Genomic DNA, 12,912 nt, shown 5'->3' with positions numbered 1-12,912 from the left:
AATAAAGGATAAATGCTTTTTAACTTCTTTTATTTAGAGACTAATTGCTAGTTCTTCTCTAGAGGGGAACTAGCTTCCTATATATTTCTTCCAAGACGCTAGTAAAACCTTTTACCCCTAACCTGTCTAACTGTGTCTTCTAAAACATAAATAGGATATAGATAAAACCTCCTACTATTTTATCGGATATGTACCTTCTAGGTAATTCCGTTATAATTAAGTAAGGTACTAGCAGAAATATATAGAAGGACACTATTATTAATAGTCTTATAGCAATCTACGTATAAGTTAATATACTATTTTCTATAGTTATTACTAGGAAAGTAGTATATTTGCCTATAAGTAGGACGCCTACAAGGTCCTTGCAATTAGGAAGAGTTAGCCCTAGATATATAGCTTTAATGGCGGCTTTTATATATTCCTGTTGATAGTGGTTAAACGGCAGACCTCTTATATATACTACTATAGCGTATTTAAGTTATAAGGCCTTATAAGCAATAGGTCTAAGTACTAGAACAGTAATCTAACTTTATTTTAGCTATAGTTTAGTTAAATCCTTTGCAAATAGTAAGGCTTTATATTTCTTGTGGCTAGATAGGTAAGCACGCAGCAGGTTAGTTTTCCACGATTGCTCGTAGCCGCAAAAGGTGCATTATGCCTATTTACAGCAGAAGCCTTAGGAACGACACTAGCAGTACGTGAACAAGCGCGGGTATTGCTAATAGAGCGAGTACTGCCAGCTGGAGGAGCTGCTAATGGTATTAACGTTGCTGGCGTTGACTTTAAGGCCTGCTTCGCGGGCTTCTTCGCGGGCTTCTTCGCGGGCACTACAACACCAGGAAACGCGTTAAGATAGGGTAAATAGCGGGGCGACGTCGGCTTCAACTTACTAACTGACGGTAGGGAGTTATGTTGACAATAAGGCGCGTTGAATATGGAAAATGGGCTATCTCACGGTTTTACACGTAAGGTTGGGCGCAAAATTTTGGGATCTGCATGCCAAGGATTCCAGTTCGATTTGCAACCGACTAATTCGTGGAGGCGCGGGGTTTCCTTGGCAGAGGCATTCAACACACCAAACTTCGTTCTCTTCTTGATACCGATTCCGAACGATACGCCTTTGAACCTGCAATCGGTCTATGTATAAACCGAAAATCGGTTCAAATGCAAGTTGCTGAGATCCTCTCAGACCTTGCATCGCTTGGAGTCTGCGTGTGCTCCCCTGCCCTTGCTTTCCTCCCCGCTCTACCCCCATCATTCTTACACTTATACGCCATCTAGGACCCGGTAGCTGCGCTTGGTCTTATTTCCATACGTCCATGTCTTATATCCAAATCCTGTATAGATCTTTCTACTCAATCTAGTACCGCGGCACGGTCCACAGACGATCCAGACCTCATACGTGCCAAGGACCTTGTCCACTTGCATTACTCCGTCAAGGTTTCCCATTCCGATGGGTATTTGGGTCATGGGCTATCTGAGGGGAGGGATGCAGTGAGTAGGGCGTTTAGAGGGTCAGATAAACTTGACAGGATTTGAGAGGATAAAGAAGAGTACTATTGCAGAGATGATTCGGATACTTGGGAAATTATCATGTATAAACTTACTAAAAAATGGCTGTTGTGCCTGGAGCAACAAACGCTTGCCATTGACGTAGATCGGCTAAACTACGTGCAAACCCGAGGTCATGAGCCAATCCAATGTGGTTGGAAGATCAATTAAGCTTCCGGGTGGATGATCTCGAGTCTTTAACTACAATTCCATGCAGTTTCCAGGGCCTAGGACTGTCTAGTCTAGGAAATTAGTCAAAGAGAGCTTTGAATGTCCCTATACGTTACGTTGAGCATAAGGCAATTACTTAACGCTTTCTCGCAGAGGCAGAGCACAATGACATAGGAGAGGACTAGAAGTAAGTATTGAGGAAACTCAGCAGCAGGTTACTACTATTCAAAATTTCTAGCCCTACATGAAGCTATATGCGGAGCGTTGCCAGTCCTTATATCCCGTGAGGGAGATAATCCTTCGAAAATATAATTAGAAACAGGGCGAATACATAAACCTGTTGTCATGTTGAAAATTGCATACCTCCGTGTGATCCATCAGTTTCACTAACAAAGCTTGCGGGGCCTTATACCTGGCAATTTGGACAAACTAATTTACAAAGAGGCATCTAATTTAGGTAAAGCAGGAATGCTAAGGACTGGGCTAGTCTCGTTACAAGTATATGCGCATTAGTGGCAGGAGAAGGGGTAGCAGTCGTTAGCAATATAGTAATAAGACACTGAATAAGGAGCTAGTAATGAAGGATCGGTAGTAGGTAGTTTTAAGCCTTATCTAAGGCCTTTTCGAAACGATCAACCGAACAGTCGGCTTTATTTCAGATTGAGTACGACTACCAGATTAAGCGCCACTAATTATCTACTAATTGACGCCGGTAAAAGCACGGATCAACGTCAGATTCAAAAAGCTCTAGATTGCAACCGAACACGCCCTTAGTCATAAAAGGTGTAAACATTGAATATAGTTGAACTACCTAATCAAAGCAGGTCGAACCACAACGCCATACACCTCTCACCCTCGAGACAGAATATGACTCCAATTGTGTTGGTGACTACACCACTGCAACACCTTCCTTTTCCATATCTTGTATGAACTTCTCCCATGTCTCAATAGTGCCATGGAAGAACTCAATGTGAGCATCAGCGAGATCACCCAGGGTATCCTTAAACTCGACAGCCTTGATGCGCTCAAAGTCCGCAACCTCTTTGACTGTCTGCTCGTCGAACGCCTCAGTAGCCTTTTTGGCACTTTCAACCTCACGCGTGAGTCGCTCAATCTCAATCTCAAGCTTACGTACACGTTGGCGACGGGACTGCTCATGGTCTACACCTCTAACGTCTTCAATTTTACTTCGTAAGAACCCACTGGCACCTAAGCCACTCAAGCCTGTCTGTGATGCAAGGTTGTCGCGGTCACTAGCAGCTTTGGTGAGATAGTCAGTTAGAGCCTCGAAGTCAAGCTGTTTCTGTTCGCGGGTCTTGAGTAAAGCTTTCACAGCAACGATATATGCCTCCATATCTCGTAACGAGCCAAGATAGTTTTGATCTGTATGCTCTTTCAGCGTCTTCAATCCCTGCGATGTTGTCTCTACGCTTGACGCAAACGAAGTTAGCGAACCCTCAACGCCCGGCTCCAAATTTATCAGCTTTTGGCATTGCGTCGCTAGATCACTGTAGTCTGTCTCTAGGTCCGCTTGCCGGCGAGCGACCCGCGCTGTAACTTTCTCCACGTTCCCCAGGTCTTCGTCTAGCTTATCGGCTTTCTCTCGTACCTCAATGAAGCGCTTATCCGGTTTATGCACCTTAGTGAATGCGTTCAGAAAGGTATCAGTGAGGTTATCAAAGACACCGCCATTGCTTTGTTCAGACATCGATGCGCCGCGTAATGGCCGACCTTTCATTGTTTGATTCCAGTCTGAACTTTCGAGAAAGAGTATGAGCAACGCAGCACGACGGAGGACCGGATGGAGAGTGAGGCGCTTGAGAAAGCGGTGTAGAGAGTGTGCTCTTCTGTGCGTGAAGTCGGGCCCAAATCTGTCCCCGCGAACGTATTCCATCTTGTGTTTGTCTGGGAGTGGAGGTACAGCGCATTGAGGGTACTCTCGGCATAGCGTTTTGAACAAAAACACGAAGTCAGTGAAGCGTCTTCTTACAGAGAACTCGGGTCGCTGAAAAGATTGGAAGTCGGACTATCGATTGGTAAGTATTCAGTGGCTTCTTCAGAGGTAGCGGGGCTGTTGGTAAGAATTACTCTTGTGGAAACAAGATAGGATATGTAGGCATCTTTGGTGCCATCCAGCTCCTTCTGCGGCCTGTCGACGGTGCACTCTAACAGCCCCTCACTGAAATTCTCCGTATCATAATCAGCATGTCCCTCCATGTTCCTTGAGGAGTTGTTGGGTGATATGGCTGGATTGTGCTCTGAGGCTGGGATGACGAAGTTGGCGCCTTCGTTTCCGTCGCTTGCGGTTACAGTCGCTTCAGAGAAGGATAATCAAATGTTAGAAACCATCATTAACTATAGAAATTTACTGAATCCGTACCTTTTTAAATAACTTTTCTATACTTATACATAACACTATTTATTACTTTACTATCGCCCTATATTTAAAAAGCTATAAGTCATTTTACTTAATTAATTAATATTTATTTATTGCCTAATATCTAATATAGATCCTAGGTCGGCCTATATAGACTACGTAGTATATATAGGGGAAATGTAATAACATGCGGAACGTTGGTCTCCCAATGTAAATTTTAACCCAAGTTTATAAGTAATAAGCTAATGAATTTTAGAGCTTTATTATATAGACTTTAATTAATATATATAGAGATAAGGTTTTCCAGGGGGAGACCCCCTAGGACCCCCCTATATAGAGCTTTTGCTTAATTTAGAAGTAGTAGTAAGATTAAGGCGCCTTAGTTACTACTAGAAAAGGATCTACTACAGTAACCGAGGCGCCTTACTTAAGCTAGGCTTAAAGATTATATTAGTTATAAATTTAATATATATTTAGACTATAGAGCTTTAATATAGAGCCCTTTACGTAGGATTTAATATAGTAGATTGTAATTCTAATTTAAAGCTTTATATACTAAATATTTTTAATACCTAATAACTAAATCGCCGCATAGCTGGAATTAAAGTAAGTCTACTACCCTAACTTAATTAAATACGCGTGTAGGAAGAGATATAACTATATATAGAGATGTTTAATATAATTAAGTAACCACGTTATTACCTACCCAGTTTAGACATATATAACGCAATAGCTTGGTAATAACGTAATAGCTTAGCGCTAAGTAATGGGAGGGGGGGAAAGGGGGAGGAGATTAGGGGTAGCTTAGCCACTATAAGAAGGTTATAATATTAGTATAGTATTAAACTTTAAAAATTAAATCCTAGGAGCTTAATTAATAACCCCTATATAAAATATTAACAACGTTTAATTATACAGTCAAATCTCTTTAATACGATATGGTTTATTCGGCCGAGCGTATCGTTATACTAAAGGTATCGTTATATTATATACTTGTATATAAAATGCACCCAAAATTAAAATTAGGCAATGATATTATATATCTATATGCGCGAGCTTGTAATTAAGCGATCGGCTATACTAAAATACATTGCAATTGATTGCTGCTTGGTGTTTTGAGGTCGTCGGCCTTAAATTTAACGCTTGTGCCTTAATAGAGTCATAATTACGTCTCTATTAGAATTACTTTACTACTCCTTATAAAGACGAAGCTTTTGTAAGGCTATAAGCGCCTTATTAAGCTTAATTTAAGGTTGCTTAATAGCTTCCTTATCCGTTTCCGTATCGCGATTAGGCCCTACATAGAGCTCTACTATATACTTAATAAGATCCTTTAAGGAATCTTCTACTTTCTCGCCTAGTAGCTTAATAAATTCCTAAATATTTATTACGGCGTAAATCCTTCCTACTGCGAGTAGCTGTTCCGCCATTTACTATATTTTATTAACTATAGGAGGATCTAGATAATCTTAAGGGTAAGGCCATAGGCCTATATAAGAGCCGAATAATATAGATTTAATAAAGCAATTCTTAATTATCTATAGTATAACTTCCTTTTAAGCTTTAACTAACTATTAAATTGCCTATAGGATATATATCTGCTTAATTAGATTCTTATCTTAAAGCGAGAGCTTTACTATAAATCGCAGCTAGTATTGCTAATAGAGTAGCTTAAAGTTTACGATTATCCCTTAATTAAAAGGCTAATATACTAAGGTATAATTAGGAGAAAGGAACTCTACGTATATATTCTTAAGAAAGCCATTCTTAATAAGTATTTAAATAGCTGCTTTATAGGCGCTAAAGCCGTTAATTAAGAGCAGTATCTTTTTACTGTGTATCCTTTTATTAAACTAGGTAAGCCACTTAAGTATAATTATCGTTGTTATCTAGGCCTTCTTATTATACCTCTATATAATATTTATTAAGGCTATATTAATGCAATTACGCGAGAAGTAATATAGCTTTAGTAATAAGCTAATTATAAGAAAAGGAAGCTTATTTAAGCTATTTATATTAGAGCAATTACCTAGAGAGATTTATACCTTTTACTTTTTTATTCCTAATAGAGCCTTAGTAGCTAATATAGTATCTAGTATAGCCTTCTAAAATAGCCCTGTCTTATCTATATTATAGATATCCCTTAGTAAATAAGGCTTAATAATTACTTAAAGCTCTACTATGCGATCTTCTGCTCCTTCTATATTGGCTAAGGTAGCCTTACTATGCTACTTCCTCTTATAAATACCGTTGCGAGATTTAAAGCCTTCTAACTAGCTAAGTAATTACTTTAGCTTAATTATTATCGTTAATATAGGTATTTATTACTATAATTAAGTGGTGGTAGTATATATAAGGTTGCCAGTAATAGGAATACGAGAGTTCTATAGGTATTAGTGCCACTTAAAGAGAGCCTTCTCTAAAAGAGGATATTTGGCAGCTCTCTTTTGCTCTTATATACTTTACCTATATTATAATTTAGCTTAATTAAGCTATTAGAATTTATTGTTTAGTATTTCTAATATTAAGGATTAATTAATATTATAATAGAGGAAGTTGCTTACCTAGTAAGTAATCTCTAATTATAGTAAACTGGGGTATTTTTAGTAGTAGGCGCGTATTTTCTAACGCTTATAATTAGTAAAGCCGTAATAGTGTTACCTTATAGAATTTTAATATCTTGCTATAATAAATAGAATAGAATTAAGTATAGAGAGTAAGATCTAAGGGTAATTTTAATAGATTTTAATCGTTATATAATAGATTTAATGGCTAAACTTACGGTAAATAAAGGTTAAATCTAGTGAATTAAAATCTGCTTATACCGATATTGGTAGTAAGTGCTTAACGATATCGTTAAAGGTTAGATTATCGTAATATTATAGCAAAAAAGGCTTAATTAAGGGGCGTAGATCGTAATGTAGAGGTTATCATTATATACCCCATATCGTATTAAGGAGATTTAACTATAGTAGAGTAGTTACCTAATAGATTAACTCTAATTATATTCTAAGATTTACTACAAAGAAGAGAACTATCTAGGTAGGGACTGTAGTCCTTTAAATATATAATACTGCGCCTAAGAAATGTACTAAGTACGTTAGTACGTTAGTATGTCGGTATATTACGTTTCTACGTTCCAAACTTATAACATAACTAGCTATATAACTCGGCTACCCCTTATCCTATAGCTTAATTAGTTCTAGTGCCTCCCGTACTATCTTAACTAACCTATTTATATCTCTTTTTAGTAGTACTACTACTGTTAATATAAGGTCTGTAATACGCGTTCTATATATAGGCCTCTAGGGATAGTATTTAGTCTTAAGGCCCTAGTATAAGTATCTTAAGGATACGGATTTATTCTTAGAGGGCTTTAATTAATTATTAATCCTAGGCCTTTTATTCTATAAGGGTGTCTATAAAAGATATCTATAACCCTACTATTTTTAAAAAAAAATACGATAGGTATATTAGCTGCTATTATAAGAGCTTTAGATACGTTTTATATTTTAATAGTAGTATAAGTAGTTAATATAATGTAATTTTATAGAGTAAGTATAAGCCACAATAATATATAATAAGGTTAAAACATTATATAAGGGAAGAAGGTAAGAAAACGGGAAGAAAGGGTATATATTATTAACTTAGTTACTTAGTTAATATATATATAGAGTAGAATAGGATTTAGGTAGTAGTAGTAGTAGTAGTGGTAGTAGTAGTAGTAGTAGTAGTAGTAGTAGTAGTAGTAGTAGTAGTAGTAGTAGTAGTAGTAGTAGTAGAATTTAGCAAGATTTAGTAAAACTTGGCGAGATATAGCAGAATACGGCAGATTGCCGTTAGATTGCTATAAATCGCAGCAAATTACGATCTTGTAGTCGGTCTTTAGTTACCAAGTTAGTAGAAATAGGTAGACGTATATAAGGTGTCACGGGAATATCCTATAATAATTCGTAGCTCCTTTCTATATAGCTTCTAAAAGCCTTATAATAGCTTTTTAATATCCTTCTTAAAGAAAATATATTTAGGGCTTTTAACTTTTTAACCTTAGGCCTAGGAAAGCTTTAGCTATAGAGGTAGTATTAATACTAGTAGCTAATATAGGTTTCCCTATAAGGCTTAAGCCCTAAATTAGTAGTTAGATTAAGTTACCTAAAAGAGTAAACCTGCTTAGCCTATAAGCAGTTTATATACTACTACTATACTAATTATAAATTAGTAGTCTTGTAAAAGGGTTTTAGTTAGGTCCCTAATTAGATATATATTTAATATTTTTAGTTTAAAAAAAGATTTTAAAGTTACGTTTAGCGCTTAATTTTCTAATTAGCCTAAGTAGGGCTAAAGGGGTTTAGTTACTTTTTAGTAGCATTATAACCATTATAAAGGGTATTTATATTTTCCTTAGCATTACTAGTAACTATAAGTATATAAGAGTTATTAAGCTTTTAGTATATTTAGGTATTATAGCTTATTTAGCCGTCTTACCTAAAGGCTTATATTATTATAATCTTTTACTATTAAAGGGACCTTTTTACCTTAACGCGACGGCTTTCTATAGGGCATCTATAGAGTTTCTATATAGGTTATTACAAAGTTTTTTAAAAGAGGAATAGTAGATATAAATTAATAATCTAGTTCTTAAGCTAGCTACCTATTATAAGGCGCGGAACAGTAGCTGTTAAACGTATATATTTAAGGAGTCTATAAGACGTTACGCGATCGATCGTAAGGATTAAGGGCGTAGGAAGGTAATATACTACGCGTGGCTAATATAAGCTGTACGCGAAGCGTACGCGAGGGCACGGAGTTCCGCTAGGGAGTCTCCTATAGAGGCTCCTGCGGCGGCGTTCCGTAATACTATCCCCCCCTCTTATAGAGGCGGAGCTCCGGCGACGCTGTGGTTACTATATATATAGAAGAAACGCATAAGGTATAGAGAAGGAAAATAAATAATGCTAAAGGGGTTAGCGGTATAGAGTTCTGCTAGCTCTAATTATTAAATAAACCAATTAAAAATTTCTATCCCTAAAATAGAAAATCGCTATTAGCTTAGTAAAAGGCGGTAAGCTAAACTAACATCTTTATAGTTTATAGCGATATTACGTAATAAGGCTTGGCACCTAAGAATTTAACTAATTAGATAACTTTAACTGGCGGTTAAAGTTCCTAGACATCTTAACAATTTTTCGGTTATATAATAGCAATCTACGGCAATCTAACGGCAATTTACTCTTACGTAGTAGTGTATAACGGTTAAACTCTATAAGGGCTCCTATAGAGGATTAGGCACGAAATCTCTACTTAGGCCTAGTTTTTACGGGTTCGCGTAGTAAAAGTCGCTAATTAGGTCCTTTGCATTTTCGAAGTCTTCCTATAATTACTATTCTGGCTAATCTATATTAAATCCTATATAGATAGCTCTATAGTAGAGCCTCCGTCCTCTGCCTTTGCCAAAGTATTTAGAGTTAATAATTTATTTAATGGTCTATTCCTTATAGTTCTTATTCTTATTCTTATCTTAGATTAATACTAGTAGGGGTTTAGGCTAGTAAAGGTATAGTAGCTATAGGTAAAATATAGGCTATATTCCGCGGGTAGCTAGGGTAGGTAGAAGCTCTAGCTTATATACAGCTCCCTTATTAATAACTTATTAAATTTAATAGGGGCTAAGATTCTTATAATCGAGTGACTTTATAGGCCTCTACATAGAGATATTATGTGCATTTAGTTATACCTAGTCGCCAATACGTATCTCCAGTAGTGGCGTTTTATAATAGTCGGCGAAGTAAGCCTACTTTGCTTAAGCCTAGGCCATTTCTCCCCTGTAGTAGTTAAGTAGATTTTTTATACGGTTTATATACTAGTCGGCAAGTAGTATCTTAAGGCGTTTTCTATATAGCAGTTTCTTATTAATAGGTTCTAGTGGCTCTATGCCAGATTAAGGGTAATAACCCTTATTCGCGAAGAATGGAGTAAGTCCTATAGTGGCTAAGACGTAATTATTAGCTGTAAACTTACCTAGTAAGAGGTAATCTACCTAGTTGTCCTGGCCGTAGGCAACGACCTATTATAAGTACGCCTTTATACTGGCGTTGGCGTTTTTTAGCTATCCTATAGTCTTATAGTAGAAGGATATAAATATCTTAATAGAGATACTAAGACGTTAATAGATCCGTCTCTATAGGTTAGAGTTAAATTATATACCCCGGTCGGACGTAATAGAGTTAGGTATCCTATATAGTTAGTAAACTTCGTAAAGAAAAGCGTCTGCGACGTTGTTTACGGCTATGCCTTTAGTTAGGACGTAGTGACTTTCCTTTATAAGTTGGTATATTATTATTAAAATGTTCGTATAGGTATAACTATGCCGTTTATAGGGTGGTAGGTTAGTAATAAAGTCTATAGCTATATCTGCCCACCGCTATATAGGGATTAGTAGCGGGTATAGTAGTCCTTAGTACTTAGTGCGAAAGGCCTTAGCGCGCTTATAGCCGTAATAGGCGCTTATAAAGCGTTTAACTAAGTCTATTATCTTAGGCTAGAAGTAGTATTAGCTAAGGAGTTTATACATTCCTTTTCTACCTAGGTAACCGCTTAACTAGAGGTTATAGGCCATCTAGATTAGTTACCGTTATAGGTCTTCTAAATTAGGGACGAATAGACGGCCTCTATAGTAGAGTCTGTTCTCCTTTACTTCTAAGGCTGCTATATTAATTTAGCCTAAGTTTTAGAGGCTAGTAGGTGGCTTACAAACGCTAGTAGTTTTCGCGGCAATAAGTTAGTGTAATAATAGGTTAATAGATATGTTATATACAGTAGTAATAAGCTTATTAATTTTAGGGGGCGGCTTTAAGTCTGTAGCGTAAAGCTAAGGTGCGGATAGTTTTATTATAGGTAGTATACTAAGGGCCAGGTTCCTTACTTTTAGGATTATCTACTATTAGAACTAATTATAGGGGTTATTCTCTAACTAAGGAAGATCTTATAAGCGGCGTATTAGGCTATTAGGTTTTATACCTTATACTCCTAGCTTATATATAATTTTAAAGTTAAAACTAAAGAGAAACTCGTTTTAATATACTTAGCGTTAGTTTAGCTACTTTATAGTTATAAAGTACTTAAGGTTATAATAATCTGTAAGGACTTTAGTTAGCTAGTTAGGTTCTACTAAGAAGAGTTCTAGTTAGAATTCTTTAAACGCTTATATAATTGTAAGGAGTTCTTTATTATAGATCTTATAGTTATACTCTTATAATATAAGCTTAGATAAGTAGAATGCGACTAGGTAGAAGAAACTATTATTACCTATTTAGGAAAGGATGCCTACGTTAATATAGTCTAAGGAGTTGGTTTTAAGATAAAGTTATTGTCCTGGTATAAAATAAGCTAGGATAGGTACTTTAGTAAAGGCATTTTTAAGGTCTTAGAACGCCTTCTTATAGTTAGGCGTCTAGGTAAAGCGTAGGTACGTTTTTCTTCCTTTTATAGAAAGGCCCTTTATTTACATTATTGCTATAAGTAGTATTACTACGCCTAAGAAGTTATATATAAATTTCTAATAGAAGTTGGCGAAACTAAGGAAGGCTTATATATCCTTAATGCAGTTAGGGGCTTGCTATTTAGTAATTATATATACCTTTTTAGGGTCTATACGGACACCCTTAGTAGTAATAATTAGTTTAAGGTATTTTACTTCTATAACTAAGAATTTGCACTTCTTTAAATTAATATAGAGTCCTACTTCCCTAAGGCGCTATAGGACCTTTTAAATGTACTTAGTATACTTAAAAGGGTCGTCGCTATAAATAAGTATGTTATTTAGGTACGCCGAGTAAAAGTCGTTAAGGTAGTCCTATAAGGCGTTATTAATATAGCTTTAAAAGGTACCTAGGCCGTTATATACGCTAAAGGGTATAATAGTATATTTAAATTAGCCGAAGCGTAATACGAATGCGGTTTTCTATTTATTACCTTCCTGTATTTAAAAATAGTTAAAGGCGGCGATAATATTAAGCTTATTATAGATTTTGGCTTAACTAAGCCGCTTAAGGGTCTTATATATAAGCGGTACTAGGTATTGGTTTTTAATCGTAATAGCGTTAAGTCCTTTATAGTTAATGTAGAATCGGATACCTCCTTCTAGCTTTTTAGTAAGAAGGATAGGGGCGGCTATTAGTAATATACTAGGACGAATAACCCCTTTATTAAGGTGCTTATTAATATAATTTTTTATAACTAAAAGTTTATCTTTTAATATTAGGTAGGGTCTCTTATAAAGTAGCATTTTTCCTTATTTAATATTAATGGTATAGTCGTTAGGTCGGTATAGGGGGAGTATATCTACGCCCTTTTATAAGTATATATTAATAAAGTTATAATACCTCTTAGAGAGGAGCTTATGGAGTTCCTTATTGGTAAGTCCCTTTTTAAGCTTTATAAACTTCTTAAAGTCTAAGGTTATACTACTTAAGCTAGTTCATTCTAAGGATAATAGGGTAATTAGTAATTAGTATAATGTAGGCCTAAAGCTCTTCTTAGTGTCCATTTATATTTAGGTAGAGTTATACTATATAAGTAATCTTTTATATAGTATAACTACCGTTAGCGAGTTGTAGGGCGCGGGCTTTAGTAAGGGGTAAGGTTAGTAGGTTATATTTACGCACAAATTAAGTATCTATAAATTTATTAGTAGCTATACAGTTAATTATAGAACGGTCTTTATATTATTTTTTAGCAGTTGTTCCTATTATAGGTAAAACTATCTATTTCCATCCGTTCATTTTTACTAAGTTATCTATTAAGTAGGCCAATAT

The 12,912-nt window shown here is 35.9% G+C and overlaps 3 protein-coding genes across 3 annotated transcripts; 1 reads left to right on the top strand and 2 right to left on the bottom strand.

Annotated features, from left to right (window-relative positions):
- Window positions 1-404: 404 nt before the first annotated feature.
- Window positions 405-957, bottom strand: K441DRAFT_660969 (uncharacterized protein). Its single transcript, XM_067648798.1, has 2 exons — window positions 891-957; window positions 405-827 (listed from the first exon to the last, which is right to left on the bottom strand). Coding segments are annotated over exons 1-2 (279 nt in total). The 5' UTR covers window positions 892-957; the 3' UTR covers window positions 405-549.
- Window positions 958-998: 41 nt separating this feature from the next.
- K441DRAFT_637591 (uncharacterized protein) lies at window positions 999-1,879 on the top strand. The gene is made up of 2 exons (XM_067646513.1): window positions 999-1,212; window positions 1,282-1,879. Exons 1-2 carry the CDS (start codon window positions 1,165-1,167, stop codon window positions 1,537-1,539), a joined length of 306 nt encoding a protein of 101 aa, XP_067503134.1. The 5' UTR covers window positions 999-1,164; the 3' UTR covers window positions 1,540-1,879.
- Window positions 1,880-2,392: 513 nt separating this feature from the next.
- On the bottom strand, window positions 2,393-4,039 carry K441DRAFT_705962 (putative sorting nexin-4). The gene is made up of 2 exons (XM_067653629.1): window positions 3,811-4,039; window positions 2,393-3,748 (listed from the first exon to the last, which is right to left on the bottom strand). The coding sequence occupies exons 1-2, from the start codon at window positions 3,937-3,939 to the stop codon at window positions 2,612-2,614; spliced, it is 1,266 nt and encodes a 421-aa protein (XP_067503133.1). The 5' UTR covers window positions 3,940-4,039; the 3' UTR covers window positions 2,393-2,611.
- Window positions 4,040-12,912: the final 8,873 nt, after the last annotated feature.

The sequence above is a fragment of the Cenococcum geophilum genome, assembly GCF_001692895.1.
Source record: "Cenococcum geophilum 1.58 unplaced genomic scaffold K441scaffold_25, whole genome shotgun sequence".
In the NCBI taxonomy this organism is placed as follows: domain Eukaryota; kingdom Fungi; phylum Ascomycota; class Dothideomycetes; order Gloniales; family Gloniaceae; genus Cenococcum; species Cenococcum geophilum.
This window is presented reverse-complemented; position numbering and strand designations above follow the sequence as displayed.